Source organism: Solanum dulcamara, chromosome 7, assembly GCF_947179165.1.
Source record: "Solanum dulcamara chromosome 7, daSolDulc1.2, whole genome shotgun sequence".
Taxonomy (NCBI): domain Eukaryota; kingdom Viridiplantae; phylum Streptophyta; class Magnoliopsida; order Solanales; family Solanaceae; genus Solanum; species Solanum dulcamara.
The window spans coordinates 25,566,319-25,580,391 of NC_077243.1; the positions used below are offsets into that span (position 1 = coordinate 25,566,319).

A 14,073-nucleotide genomic window follows, 5' to 3' on the forward strand; every position below is an offset into this window, starting at 1 on the left:
AATTACTCTTTAACTATTCGAAATAGACTAAATATACTCTCAAGCACAACCAGCCATCAATTAAAAATCCACACTCACCCCACTCATTAAAAGACCACACCTTCACTCTTCTTCACACCTTTCTTCTTCGTTACTTTTCCAATGACGTTAACTTCGCCGGATATCTTCTTCTCCGACGACGTCGTTTCATCTTTTTGAATAACTTTTTCTTCTACTTTAGCCGCCGGAGTTGTTGGGTTTAAGAAACACAAACGTGTCTCTTCCTTCACTATTACTCCGGTGAAGAAAATCTTTGAATCTCCACAGCTTTGAAAATTCAGTGGAATTACTCTTTTTACATACCTTAAGATTGTCCGGTGAAGCTTCTTGCTTTATTTTTCGACCATTTGCAAAAGGGTCCAACAATTTCTTCAATGAAGTTGCCGGAATTGGGTTATCTCCCGTTTGTATAAATATCTTCTTGACTAGTGGCCTTATTGGTAATTGTTTCTTCAAAGCTTCTAAATCTTCGTCGAATATGATGGGGTGGGTGTGATTTTTTAATGGATAGGGTGAGTGTGCGGAGATCTGTATTGCCACATTTCATTCTATCAAAGGGAGGGATAAGAATGAGCCAATTGTAAGACGGAAATGATATTTTGAAGAAAGATTAGTTTAAGAATATAGTTAGTCTCTTTTTAATAAAGAATAGTTTTGACCCTTTTTTGATAATAATTTACATAGCCTTGCGCCTTGCATCCTTACTTCCATAAGACAGAGAGATTGTTTGAAATAGGTACTCGATTCAAGTGAATTAGGAAGAAAAATATAAAATAATATCAATAATAAATAATACGGTAATTGAATGAAAGAAAAATATAGGTTAATTGAATAATAAGATAGCAGGAGATAAACAATACTAATATCCTAATGAGTATTTTAACTTCATCACTACATTTGTATCTTTCCACTTTCGTATCATTCTTTTTGTTTTTTCAACTAAAGAATAAAAAAAAGGGGTATAGTTAGTTAAACTTTATGAGTTCTTTTTGGGGGTAAATAATTGCAGAGTGAAAAAGAGGTCGGTTGAGCATGAAGAAGCATCTGTTCCTCTTCTTCTCCATGGTATAAACAAATTTTATCGATCCAATTTATTATCAAAACATTGCTTCCAAGCAATTTCGTCTGATTTATAAATTTGTTATGAGAATAACAGGCACTGGTGAATGAAGTTGGGGCTTCCTTGCAATATCCTCTAGTCGTAAGCACCTGGCCTTTTTTGGAAGCTGTTAGAGCTGCCTGGAACGCCGTTGACATTGGGTTTTCTGCAGTTGATGCAGTTGTCGAAGGTTGTTCTGCTTGTGAGAAACTAAGATGTGATGGTACAGGTATGTATATGCCTGCCCACTCTCAATTCTTCATGATTCATTCATTCAAATAGGGAAGTAAATGCGGAGTTATTATTGATGAGATTTGTGTTTGTATAATATTTTTAAAATTTTCCAAGAGTTGAATCCAACAACATAACCAAATTTCGAAGTAGTTGAACTTCTACAACTTAAGTGCTCGCTCTTTTGTTCCAAGGATTTTGATGGCAATAATTGTAGCACTCACTCCTTATTAGTCCTCAAATTGATACTATCCAACCTTGACTTCTGTCCTAACTTGGACAATTTCAAAGTTCAAGTGTTCCTAGTGGAGGTACTAATACCCTAAGTTGCTCGGACGCGGGTGCCGGTGTCCGATATGGGTGCGTATCTAGAGGTCCAATCCTTCATGATCTAAATTTTAAGATTCGGGGACACGGATCCAAGTATGGATATGGATGCGGCGATCGGCTAAAATAATTCAAATATCTAAAAGTAAAGTTAGAAAACCTAAATTATGAGATATCACGTGGAGAACTTGACGAGAAAATATTGATCAAGAGGAGAATTCCGGAAGGAGATAAAAGGAAAAGGGTGATATACACATTTCTATATACAAGGTATCCCATTTTCTTCAAAATACCCAAATCGGCCACTCCTTTTCATTGAATTTGTCAGGAATTTCTCCGTCGATTTTTGGTCAAAGTACCCAAAATCGGTTGACTAGATTGGATACGGATCCCACACTCATTTCATGTCGATATTGGTGCGGCACCGAAAGTGAAGAGCCTGAGCAACTTAACCAATACTAACCCCATGCAAAACATTGAAATAGCAACTAAACTGGAAAACTCATTGAAATCCCCAAATGAGTACAACATCCAGCGAAGATCTATGCAATGCTCTACACCACAGAAGTTCCTTGTCAAAAATGTCTTCACCACAGGAGTTTTGAGCTACATGAAATAAGGAAAATTTTCTAATTCTTGGGTTTCTAAGATTATTGTGACATAATCATTAAGTTTCTGCACAATTTTTTAAATGATTCCCTTAATACCTCTCTCTACTTTACACACGCCCTCAAAACACAAAGTAGTGAACTAACTTGAGTGCAGTATCTAAAAGACAAAAGCTGCCACCTAATTGGTCGCCAAGAAAGGAAAGGCACAGTGTCAGCCGAATAATTATTAGAAAGAGAAATGGTACTTCCGGAACAGTCACCAGAAAGAAACAAGAATAGTAAAATTATAAAAACAAGGAAAAAATTAGTCAGGTAGATAAGTGTAAGGCTGGCTGCTGAAAGTAGAAACAACATAAAGTCTCCGCCAAGATTATAGAGATACCAATACCATGATAAATGAGGGGAAAAAACTCTTATTGAATGAGTTGGTTTGCAGGATACAAGAAGAATTTCTTTCATAGGATTTTGAGTTGCATGAAATAAGACAATTTGCCTAATTTATGAAATTCAAATTATGGAATTATCACTAGAATTCCTCTTGACTTTCAACAATAACATGAACATTAAGTAAATTATGCTTAGTAGTTCTCTGGACTTCCAATCATATCGCTACATCTACCACATTTTATTTGAACTATTTCAGTGTAAGAGGGTTGAACAATTGACAAGTTAGTCCTACCATTGACTATAGTAAAAATAAAAATTAATTTACTTCTAGTTCAGATATGGGAAATTAGTACAATTTTGTGCTAAAGAAGAATGTTGGTGACAGAAAAGTCAGCCAGTTGTAAGGTAAGAATTGATGCAGTTGACCGTGTACCTTATGGTTTATACAATATGATACTTGTATTACTATAGCAGTTCATAAGTATTATTTTCATGTCAGTTGGTCCTGGTGGAAGTCCAGATGAGAATGGAGAAACTACAATTGATGCCATGGTCATGGATGGGGTAATAGTTTTCTGTTTATTCTTGGATATTGCTTCATGATCACTGTGATGAAGACAAACATAATTTGAAATTTATTTCGGATTTGCTAAGACATTCATAGGTAACAATGGAGGTCGGTGCTGTTGCTTCTATGAGGTATGTGCCAGAGGGAATTAAAGCTGCGAAGTTAGTGTTGGAGTATACTAAACATACTATGCTTGTCGGGGATCAAGCCTCAGCTTTTGCCATTTCGATGGGCCTTCCGGGGCCTACAAACCTTAGCTCAGTTGAGTCAATAGAGAAGTGGACAAAATGGAAAGATAATTCTTGCCAACCTAATTTTCGGAAAAATGTTATCCCTAGAGATAGTTGTGGTCCATACCATCCAAATGGTCCTTCAATAAAAAGATGCCCGATGGATAACGAGCTCAGGCCTAATGAATTTGGATCAGTTAATGTAGGTTTACATAGCCATGATACAATATCCATGGCTGTCATTGACCAAGTAAGTTGTTGGTGTGTTAGCCTTCCTTATTTTCTTAGCTTGTTAGCTGCTTTCACCATAAATTGTTTATTCCTTTCCTTTTCAGGTTGGACGGATTGCCGTAGGTACATCAACTAATGGAGCCACATTTAAGATTCCCGGAAGGTGATGATCTTTACTTGTTTATGCCGTGAGAAAACTTTGTCTGATCTTTTAAAGTTTTACCATGAAGCCAAAAAAGAACTTCAATGACCTTTTTAGAATTGTTGCGCATATCCCACACACTTTTATTTTTTCTCAAGTAAAACAAAGTACTTTGCAACCGGCTAATTATATCAAGAAAGCTGCAAATGTGGTTATCAAGTTTACCATCTCTTCGTGATGTATTCTACAGATAACACTAATTCGCAAAAATATAGGCTCATGATAGCCATCTCTTTTAGCCGAGGTCTCTCGGAAACAGCCGTCCTACCTTGGTAGGAGTGAGGTTTGCGTACACTTTACCCTCCCCACACCCTATGTTGTGGGATTTCACTGGGTTGTTGTTGTTGATAGACATCTCTTTTGTCCTAAGTTAAATTTCTATGTTTGAGTTTTTCTCTTCATTTTCCCTTTCCATTATTCTGTTATTCATGGTTTATAGGCAGAGGAGGAATTTCGTATTATAGAATGGGAAAGTTTAAGTTGATACGTCTAAAAGTGGCTCTTATATATGGTAGACCATTAATCTCATTGAAGGGAACTGGACCGTGTTTTTGTAGCAAGTGAAGGAAAGGTGGAAATTTAATTACAGAATGAGGGAGCATTTCCTTATACTTAGATTAGGGTTTTTCAATAATTTTCTCATTTCCCTTAATCAATCTGTAGAATGTCCACTTGCTTCGATATTTGATCAGTGGAAGATTTTGCATTGAGTATACTTGCGTCTGAAGTAGAATTTTACTTCTCTTACAGAATAAAGCCATTACTTCTTTTACCTTTTTCTTTCAGAAATCAAATAAAGCATTACAGTGGTGATTCAACCACAATATTTTATCAAACTGGTTTTGTTATTTTTCTTTTGGTTTTCTATCTTTAACAGTTTCCTTTTACTTCTCCTTTCCGTTTGAAACACAATTGTAGGGTTGGTGATGGACCTATAGCAGGGTCTTCAGCATATGCAGATGCTGAAGTTGGTGCTTGTGGAGCCACTGGGGATGGTGATATTATGATGCGCTTCCTTCCGTGGTATTTCGCAAGAACTTCCTCTGATTTTTTTGTGCCATCATGTACAGCAGAATTTCTTTTAGAAACTAAGTAATATTAGCTTTTGAATTAAATAGGTAAATAAGATGCAGAGAATGTTTAGAATATCTGACCTGGTAAAGTCCGAAGGAAGGGTATGAAAGTTGCGATTATACATAAAAACGTGGCATGGGAATAAATAGTGAAGCATAGCTACTCAGTCTTTCACACCTGCAGGTGGTATTCCTCTGAATGTTAAATCATAAACGTATGATGATTAGCGGCATATTGTCATATGGCCTGTACAATAGATTTTCCATGTGTCAAACAAGCATTTTAAAGGTCTGGTTTGATTCCTGAATCAGTTATCCTGGCAGTAAGAAACTAAAGCCCCTTGAAAAAACGTGCTTATCATATTCAATTCATAACATCGCATCAACCCCACTTCTCATCCTCTAAGAGATAGGAATAGAAAGCTTGTGCTATAAGCGTATAGTATACCTCTCCAAATTCTCTTGCGAGGATCACAAACTCATAAAATTTTAGATTCGTTCCCCTGATTGATTAGTGCTTGGATATGTCTTTTTTTCCCTCTTACACATAATAGGGATTTTAAGAAGTTTCTAACTGAACCAAATTCATATTTTTTAGTTTATATCCATTTTTTTTGAGAAGGTAACATATTTGTATATATGTTGTCACCCATAATTACAAGGACTGCATAAAAGCTCCTATACTCTTGGTCTTCTCACAAGGAATCTAAAACATCAAAAATAGATTTATAGTCTTCTATTAAGTACTTCCCTTTACACCAAAAAAAGAATAAAACTAGACACTTCATTTATATCTTCTCAATGTGGCTGGATTTATCTCAAAGCACCTTTGATTCTTTCTTCCCAGATTGTCCACAAGTGCAACCTGGGACAATCCTCCACCTCTCTTCTTGACTGGATTGATTACCTTAATCGTTCCAGCAAGTTAAGACTTTTGGTATTCTTCCTGGAATAACCCACATGATGTCTCTTAAGCTGATGAAATCCCTCCATAACTGTTTAGTCAACTTACAGTGCAGAAAAAAAAAAGATGATTGATTTTCTCTGCCTAGATGATAGCCTCTCTTGATTAGATTCGATTGCATGTGAAAGCAAGCAACTTTATAAGAAATTTTCACTTTCCAAATCAACTTCCATGGCCAACAACCAATCTCATTATTTGATAAATTAAACTCCTTATAGGCTAAATTGATAGAAAACAATTCAAGTAGTCTTCAGAGTTACTGATCCCCTTAAATTGTTCCTACTTCCAAGGTGTTGTTGAACTCTTTTAACCTATCAATTCTCCAGTTATCAAGTAATCTTTTGAATGTAAGGTTCCAACCTTGATCAGCCCGTACTTCTCCTACTATTGCTGCTTGTTGTTGATTCAAAATGCATACAACAACAACAACAACCCAGTGAAATCCCACAACTTAGAGTCTGGGGAGGGTAAAGTGTACGCAGACCTTACTCCTACCAAGGTAGGACGGTTGTTTCCGAAAGACCCTCGGCTCAAAAAAGCATAAAACGAGATAACGAGATAAGGCTAAGAAGTTCAAAGAGATATGGAAAAGCAAATAACGAGAGCGACGCGTATAGAGTAATCAAAGTACAGAAAGTAATAGATAACAAGAGAAATCAGAGCACAAGAAATTATATTGCGCTAATGCGCCTACTAATAAGGAAGAATAACGAGACTATGTACTAGCCTTCTACCCTAATGTGAGTCCTCTACACCCTCCTATCTAAGGTCATGTCCTCGGTAAGTTGTACTGCGCCATGTCCTGTCTAATCACCTCTCCCCAATATTTCTTCGGCCTACCCCTACCTCTTCTGAAACCATCCATGGCCAACCTCTCACACCTCCGCACTGGGCATCTATGTCTCTCCTCTTCACATGCCCAAACCATCTCAGTCGCATTTCTCGCATCTTGTCTTCCACCGAGGCCACTCCTACCTTGTCCCGAATAGCCTCGTTTCTAATCTTGTCGCTCCTGGTATGCCCACACATCCATCTCAACATTTTCATCTCTGTAACTTTCATCTTTTGAACGTGAGACACCTTAACTGGCCAACACTCCGCCCCATATAACATAGTCGGTCTAACTACCACTTTGTAGAACTCGCCCTTAAGTTGTGGTGGCACCTTCTTGTCACATAGCACACCGAAAGAGAGCCTCCATTTTATCCACCCTGCCCCAATACGGTGTGTGACATCATCGTCAATCTCCCCGCTACCTTGCATGATAGACCCAAGAAACTTGAAACTACTTTTCTTTTGGATGGCCTAGTCACCAAGCCTAACTTCCGCGCCAACCTCCTGAGGTGTCTCACTGAACTTGCACTCTAAGTACTCTGTCTTGGTCCTACTCAGCTTAAACCCTTTAGACTCTAAGGTATGTCTCCAAACCTCTAGTGTAGCGTTAACTCCACTACAAGTCTCATCGATCAGGACTATGTCGTCCGCGAAAAGCATACACCATGGCACCTCACCTTGAATTTGTCACGTCAATCCATCCATCACCAAGGCAAATAAAAACGAATTGAGAGTTGATCCTTGATGCAACCCCATCACAACTGGGAAGTACTCTGAATCCCCTCCTATTGTCCTTACCCTGGTTTTGGCACCCTCATACATGTCCTTGATCACCCTAATGTACGTCACATGTACACCTTTAGCCTCCAGACATCTCCATAGTATCTCTCGCGGAACTTTATCGTAAGCCTTTTCTAGGTCAATGAATACCATATGCAAGTCCCTTTTCCTCTCCCTATACTGCTCCACCAGTCTCCTCATAAGATGGATGGCTTCTGTAGTTGAGCGTCCCGACATAAATTCAAACTGGTTCTCTGAAATAGACACGCTTCTCCTCACCCTCATCTCCACCACTCTTTCCCACACTTTCATAGTATGACTTAGAAGCTTGATACCTCTATAGTTGTTGCAGCTCTGGATATCCCTTTGTTTTTGTATAGGGGGGTCATTACGCTCGACCTCCATTCTTCGGGCATCTTTGTCGTCTTAAAGATGACATTGAATAACCTAGTCAGCCACTCCAAACCTACCGAGCTCGTGCTCTTCCAAAATTCTCCAGGAATCTCGTCAGGTCCGATCGCTCTTCCCCAGCGCATCCGACGAACAACACCCTTAACCTCCTCGACCGTAATACTCCTGCAACACCCAAAATCGTGACGCCTCCTTGTATGTTCCAAATCTCCCAACACAATCTCTCTGTCCCCTTCTTCATTCAAGAGTTTATGAAAGTATGACTGACATCTCTGTTTAATGAGGTTCTCCTCTACCAATACTTTTCCATGCTCGTCCTTAATGCACTTCACTCGGTCCACATCGCGTGCCCTTCTCTCCCGCGCCCTGGCTAGCTTGAATAATTTAAATGGAGATAAACATTTTTCTTTGTTGTTTGCTGGATATCAGTTATCAGGCTGTGGAGAATATGAGATTAGGAATGGAACCCGAACTTGCTGCAAAAGATGCTATATCGCGAATTGCAAGGAAATATCCAGACTTTATTGGGGCTCTATTTGCAGTCAACAGAAGTGGAATTCATGCAGGTGCATGCCATGGTTGGACTTTTCAGTACTCTGTCAAAAATCCTGGGATGAATGACGTTGAGGTCTTTACTGTTCACCCCCAGTGATCCCTTTTAGCATACATCTCTTCTATTGAAGTTGTTTCTCTTCCATAAAAAGCCTCATTCATAGTCTCGTTTGCATGTTGTAAAAGAGATGATGTCCTTCCATGTTGTGAACCATACAATTTGTCATTAATACTTCTACTTCATATTTGACTAGGGGTGTTCATGGGTCTGTTTGGGTCAAATTTGACGTGGATATGTTTCAATATTGATTAGTTCTATTAAGAGAAGTATGAAAAATGTTGATATGTGCGTAAAAGTTTAAGAGCCTCTTTAGATTTGCTTAATTATGGTGCTACTAAAAAGCAGTTTTGTAGTGTTTGAGTAAAATAGAAAAATTGTTTTTAAATCAAAATAACAAAAATGAATCATAAGCTATAAGCCCATCCAAACAAGTTCTAAGTATGTGGTTGGACATAGATTTGGTTAAAATTTTGAGAAAATGAGTTCTTGAAGTTGATTGAAAAATGGTAATATTTGGAATTGAAGTTGTGTTTGGACATGTATTCCACCTACAATTAAAGAAAAAGTTTGAAGTCCTGTGAGTGGAAAAAATCAATCTTCAAAAAACCATTTCAATATATTACAAAACAATATTTTGATAGTATTTTCTTAACCAAAAAAGAAGAAGAAGAAGAAAAGATTCCTTTTTAATGTCCAAACGGCTCCTTAAAAGTTGAAAAGGCGAAGCCAAGAATCCCTTTTCTGGATATCCTTTTCTGGATATCCTTTATAATGAGCACGTCACACGTGAAAAGTGAAGAAAAGCGCTAAGATTATTTTTTGTTTGATAAAAACTATATTTTTTAAAGTGAAATATAAGAATTAAAAGTCATGTAAATCTTCCTCAAAATCATTTTTAAAAATTTCTGATAATGTGCAAAGATGCAGTTTAAAGTTCTTAATTCAGGTTTGACAAGTGACAAGCTTTCTTATACTAAATTACTAGTTCTTCATACCTAATCAATAGTAACATATAAGTACTATATTCATTCATCCTATTAAAAAATTAGTATTATTGTTTAGTGTCGTACTCTGATGACTCCATCAATGGAGCTTTGACATGAAGATAAAGTGATGAGAAGAGGAAAGAAGAGAAGAAGAAGATGCAGACGAAAAGGAGAAGAGAAGAGAAGAGGAGAAGAGAGAAGGGAGAGTAAAGTTAGAAAGAGAAAGAAATATCAGTAAAATGTAGAAAAATGTAATGTACAGTGTATTGTTACATCCTTATATACTCACACTTGTATAGTGTGATGTATTTGTGTATTTTGTACACTCATGTACTAACTATTTCTAACCATTCATTAACAACCTTCTAACCATATCTAACAAATAATAACTAACTTCTAACTAATTCTAACAGCTTCTTAACCATGATAGCTTGCTAATTCTAGGCTATGATTAACACTCCTCCTCAAGCTCATGGTTTGAAGAGATTCAACATTCCAAGGTTGTTCAGCAGATGTTGATGCTGAGCCTTCCCTAAGCCTTTTGTGAGGATATCTGCCAACTGGTCCTTTGTGTGTATGAAGCTGGTCTTCAGCATGCCTTGGCAGATTCTTTCTCTTACAAAGTGGCAGTCTATGTCAATATGTTTGGTCCTTTCATGGAAGATGGGATTCGCAGCAATTTGGATTGCAGCCTTGCTGTCACACATCATGTTAACAGGTGTCTCAATGTGAACTCTCAGCTCCTTGAACAAGCTTAACAGCCAAGTGATCTCAGCTGCACAGTTGGCCATGCTTCTAAACTCAGCTTCTGCTGAGCTCCTAGACACTGTCTCTTGTTTCTTTGATTTCCAATAGATTAGTGCTCCACCAAACTTCACCAGATATCCAGTGACTGACCTTCTTGTTTCAAGACAAGCTCCCAGTCTGAGTCACAGTAGGCAGTGAGTGCATTTGTATTTTCAGATGGCATTAACAGTCCCAAACCTGGAGCTTCCTTGAGATATCTGACAACTCTAAGTGCTGATTCCATGTGTGACTCTTTAGGATTATGCATGTACTGGCTCAGTACCTGGACTAGGAAGGCTATATTAGGTCTGGTCATAGTGAGGTATAGGAGTCTTCCCACAAGTCTTTGATATCTTTTAGGCTGCTGTAGTATCTGATCATCAACACTGCTCTCAGGTGAAATGTGTTCATCATACTTCACTGATGTAAGCTTCTTGTTCTGCTCTAATGGTGTTCCTGCAGGCTTAGCTCCTCCTAGGCCACATTCAGCAATCAGTTCAAGAGCATATTTCCTCTGAGAGATATGTATTCCTTGACTGGATCTAGCACACTCAATGCCTAGAACGAACTTCAGCTCACCTAGGTCTTTCATTTTGAATTGACATTGTAGATCCCTTTTTGTGTCCTCTACTAAGCATGTGTTGCTCCCAGTGACCAGCAGGTCATCCACATAAACCAACACAACAAGAATATCTTTGTCAACTTGCCTGGTGAACAAGGAATAGTCATGGTGACTTTGGTTAAATCCCAACTTCAACAAGGACTCAGTCAACTTCAGGTTCCACTGCCTGGGGGCTTGTTTGAGTCCATACAGTGATTTATGGAGTTTGCAGACCTTAGTAGTGGACTCCCCCTGTCTAGCAAACCCATCAGGTATAGACATGTAGACTTCCTCTAATAAGTCCCCATTGAGAAAGGCATTGTGAACATCCATCTGATGAAGGACCCATCCCCTAGAGGCAGCAAGAGCAATAACAGCCCTGACAGTAACCATTTTGGCAACTGGACTGAAGGTTTCACTGTAGTCAAGGCCTGCCTGCTGATTGAACCCTTTGGCCACAAGTCTAGCTTTCAGTCTTTCAACTTCACTTGTGGATTTATATTTGATCTTATAGACCCATTTGCAGCCAATAGCTTTCTTGCCTGGGGGCAAGTCAACCAAGGACCAGGTGTTATTAGCTTCCAAAGCATCAATCTCCAACTGCATGGCCTGAACCCATTGAGGGTCAAGAGAAGCAGCTCTGTAAGAAGAGGGTTCAGTGAGAGCTGAGTAGGCAGCAAGACAAGAGATAAAGGATGGAGATAGATGAGCATAGGAGATGTGATTGGCAATGGGAAAAGAACAGGAGGAATTGGAAGGAGTAGTAATATAATCTTGCAGCCAAGAGGGAGGCTTACTAGCTTTGGAGGATCTCCTAGAGGGGACATGAGCAGGGGGAAGGAGAGATATATCAGGGGAAGGTAATGGAGGCTGGGGGTGCTCAGGAGGTACTATAGGGGAGGGAGGGGAAGTGGAGGATTCTAGCAGTGTGAGGACTGGAAATATAGGATTAGGAGAGACTTGCACATCCTTGAAGGGAAAAAGATCCTCTTTGAACACTGCATGCCTGTTAACAAAGAAGGAGTGTGAGTGCAGATCATATAGTAGGTACCCCTTTTGTGAAGAGGAGTAGCCCATCAAAACAGCAGGTATAGCTCTAGGAGAGAATTTGTCAGGTATATGGGGGCATGTAGCATAGCAAAGATAGCCAAAGACTATAAGATGTGTGAGGGAGGGAGGATGTTGATGGAGTAGTTCAAATGGAGTCTTATACTGCAGTAATTTGGAGGGAATTCTATTGAGGAGATATACTACAGTGGTGACACATTCACCCCAGAATTTCAAGGGAACAGAGGATTAAAACCTGAGTGCCCTGGCCATCTCCAAGATAGTTCTATGCTTCCTCTCAGCAATACCATTTTGTTGAGGAGTGTATACACAAGTACTCTGATGTAGGATACCAAGGTTAGACAGCATGGTCTGAAATGCAGTACTGAAGAATTCACTTCCATTGTCAGTTCTCAGAGTCTTAACAGCTGTGGAGTGGAGATTGTGAACCAATGTAAAAAAAATTCTTAACACCACAATGGCATCAGATTTAGAAGTGATAAGGAAAACCCAAGTAAACCTGGAGTAGTCATCTACCATAGTCACAAAATACTTTTTTCCATCATGAGTAGGTATCCTGTAGGGACCCCAAATATCACAATGAACCAGCTCAAGTATAGCATTTGAAACATGAGAACTTACAGGAAAAGGGAGTTTAGTTTGCTTAGCAAGTGGGCAAACTGTACAAGTAGAGTGATCAGTTTCTAGAATGTCAATACTGGAGGATTTCTTTATTATATCTACAGGTACATGACCTAGTCTTAGATGCCATAGAGAAGCAGAAGCAGAGTTACAAGATGAGGTGACACTGCTCTTTGTAGGGAGAGCAGGGACTACATTTGGAGACTGAGTTGCTGCACCATTGACTGCTGTCTTTAGACCACCTTCCTTGAGAATGTAGAGTCATTGATCCTCTTTACCAATCCCCTTGACCTGACCACTGAAGAGATCTTGAAAAACACAGAAGTCAGGAAAGAAAGCTGCCATACAGTTGAGTTCTTTGGTGAGTTGTGATACAGATAGGAGATTGCATTTGAAGTCAGAAATAAATAGGATATTGTCAATACGATGATTATCAAGAATGTGAGTGCTGCCAACATGTGAAATTGATACAACACTTCCAGTGGGTAAAAGTACTTGTCTCCTCTCAGATGGTGGTACTGTGTGGCAATTAGTTAGCAGATCAACTTTAGGAGTCATATGATTTGTGGCTCCTGTGTCAACTATCCAACTTTTATCTACATATTTAGATACCAAAGCAGATAGAGCACTACCTGTAGTAGCTGCTTTAGCTGAGAGATCACCTCCATTTTCACTTCCTTTAGCCAGCATCTGCAGGATCTGATGATATTGATCCTGTGTGAAGAATATTGAAGGTGTAGGTGTGTCAACAGTAGGCTGTGGGCTGGTAAACTGAGTGACTTCAGCCTGATTAGCATATGAATTGGAGTTGGAGTTTTCCCTCTTCTTCTTCGACTTCCATCCAACTGGATAGCCTTTCACTTTGAAACATTGCTCCTTGGAGTGCCCCCTGTAACCACACACCTCACATACAAGCAATGACTTCTGGAATTTTGGTGGCTTATATTAGTTATCGTAGTGTCCTCTTCCTGAGTTACCATCACCCCCTTGGTTGATGGCCAAAGTTGCCACCCTGATTAGGACCACCTCCACCTTTCTTAGTGAATAAAGCAGTGCTTTCAACAATTCTAGAGGGAACATTCTCATAACCTGTACTTGCCAGATTTCTTTGGCTTTCATGATCTATTATCAAGGAGTATGCTTTGTTTAGGTTAGGGATTGGGTTCTGCAATAGTATCTGACCTCGAGTAGCTGAATACGACTCATTGAGTCCCATAAGGAACTCGAGCAGCCTCTAGTACTCAAAGTGCTCTTGGAACCTTTTTGATTCAGCAGAGGAGCACCCTGGACATGACATGATAGAGTCAAATTCATTCCATAGACCTCTTAGATGTGTGTAGTATTCAGTAACAATCATAGTTCCTTGTGTAAAACTGTGAATTTCTTTGTGCAGTTGGAATACGTGAGCACC

At 39.1% G+C, this 14,073-nt stretch overlaps 1 protein-coding gene across 3 annotated transcripts; it reads left to right on the plus strand.

Moving 5' to 3' along the window:
* The first annotated feature begins 275 nt into the window (after positions 1 to 275).
* LOC129894991 (probable isoaspartyl peptidase/L-asparaginase 3) lies at positions 276 to 8,804 on the plus strand. Of its 3 annotated transcripts, XM_055970601.1 has the most exons (8): positions 276 to 479; positions 1,049 to 1,104; positions 1,196 to 1,367; positions 3,194 to 3,258; positions 3,359 to 3,742; positions 3,828 to 3,886; positions 4,844 to 4,948; positions 8,417 to 8,804. In XM_055970601.1, exons 2-8 carry the CDS (start codon positions 1,072 to 1,074, stop codon positions 8,637 to 8,639), a joined length of 1,041 nt encoding a protein of 346 aa, XP_055826576.1. In that variant the 5' UTR covers positions 276 to 479; positions 1,049 to 1,071; the 3' UTR covers positions 8,640 to 8,804. The 3 variants fall into 3 exon arrangements, with proteins under 3 accessions (XP_055826576.1, XP_055826578.1, XP_055826577.1); XM_055970603.1 differs by lacking the exons at positions 276 to 479; positions 1,049 to 1,104 and adding an exon at positions 3,026 to 3,099 and having other exon boundaries at positions 1,279 to 1,367; positions 3,349 to 3,742; XM_055970602.1 differs by lacking the exons at positions 276 to 479; positions 1,049 to 1,104 and adding an exon at positions 3,026 to 3,099 and having other exon boundaries at positions 1,279 to 1,367.
* The last annotated feature ends 5,269 nt before the right edge of the window (positions 8,805 to 14,073 follow it).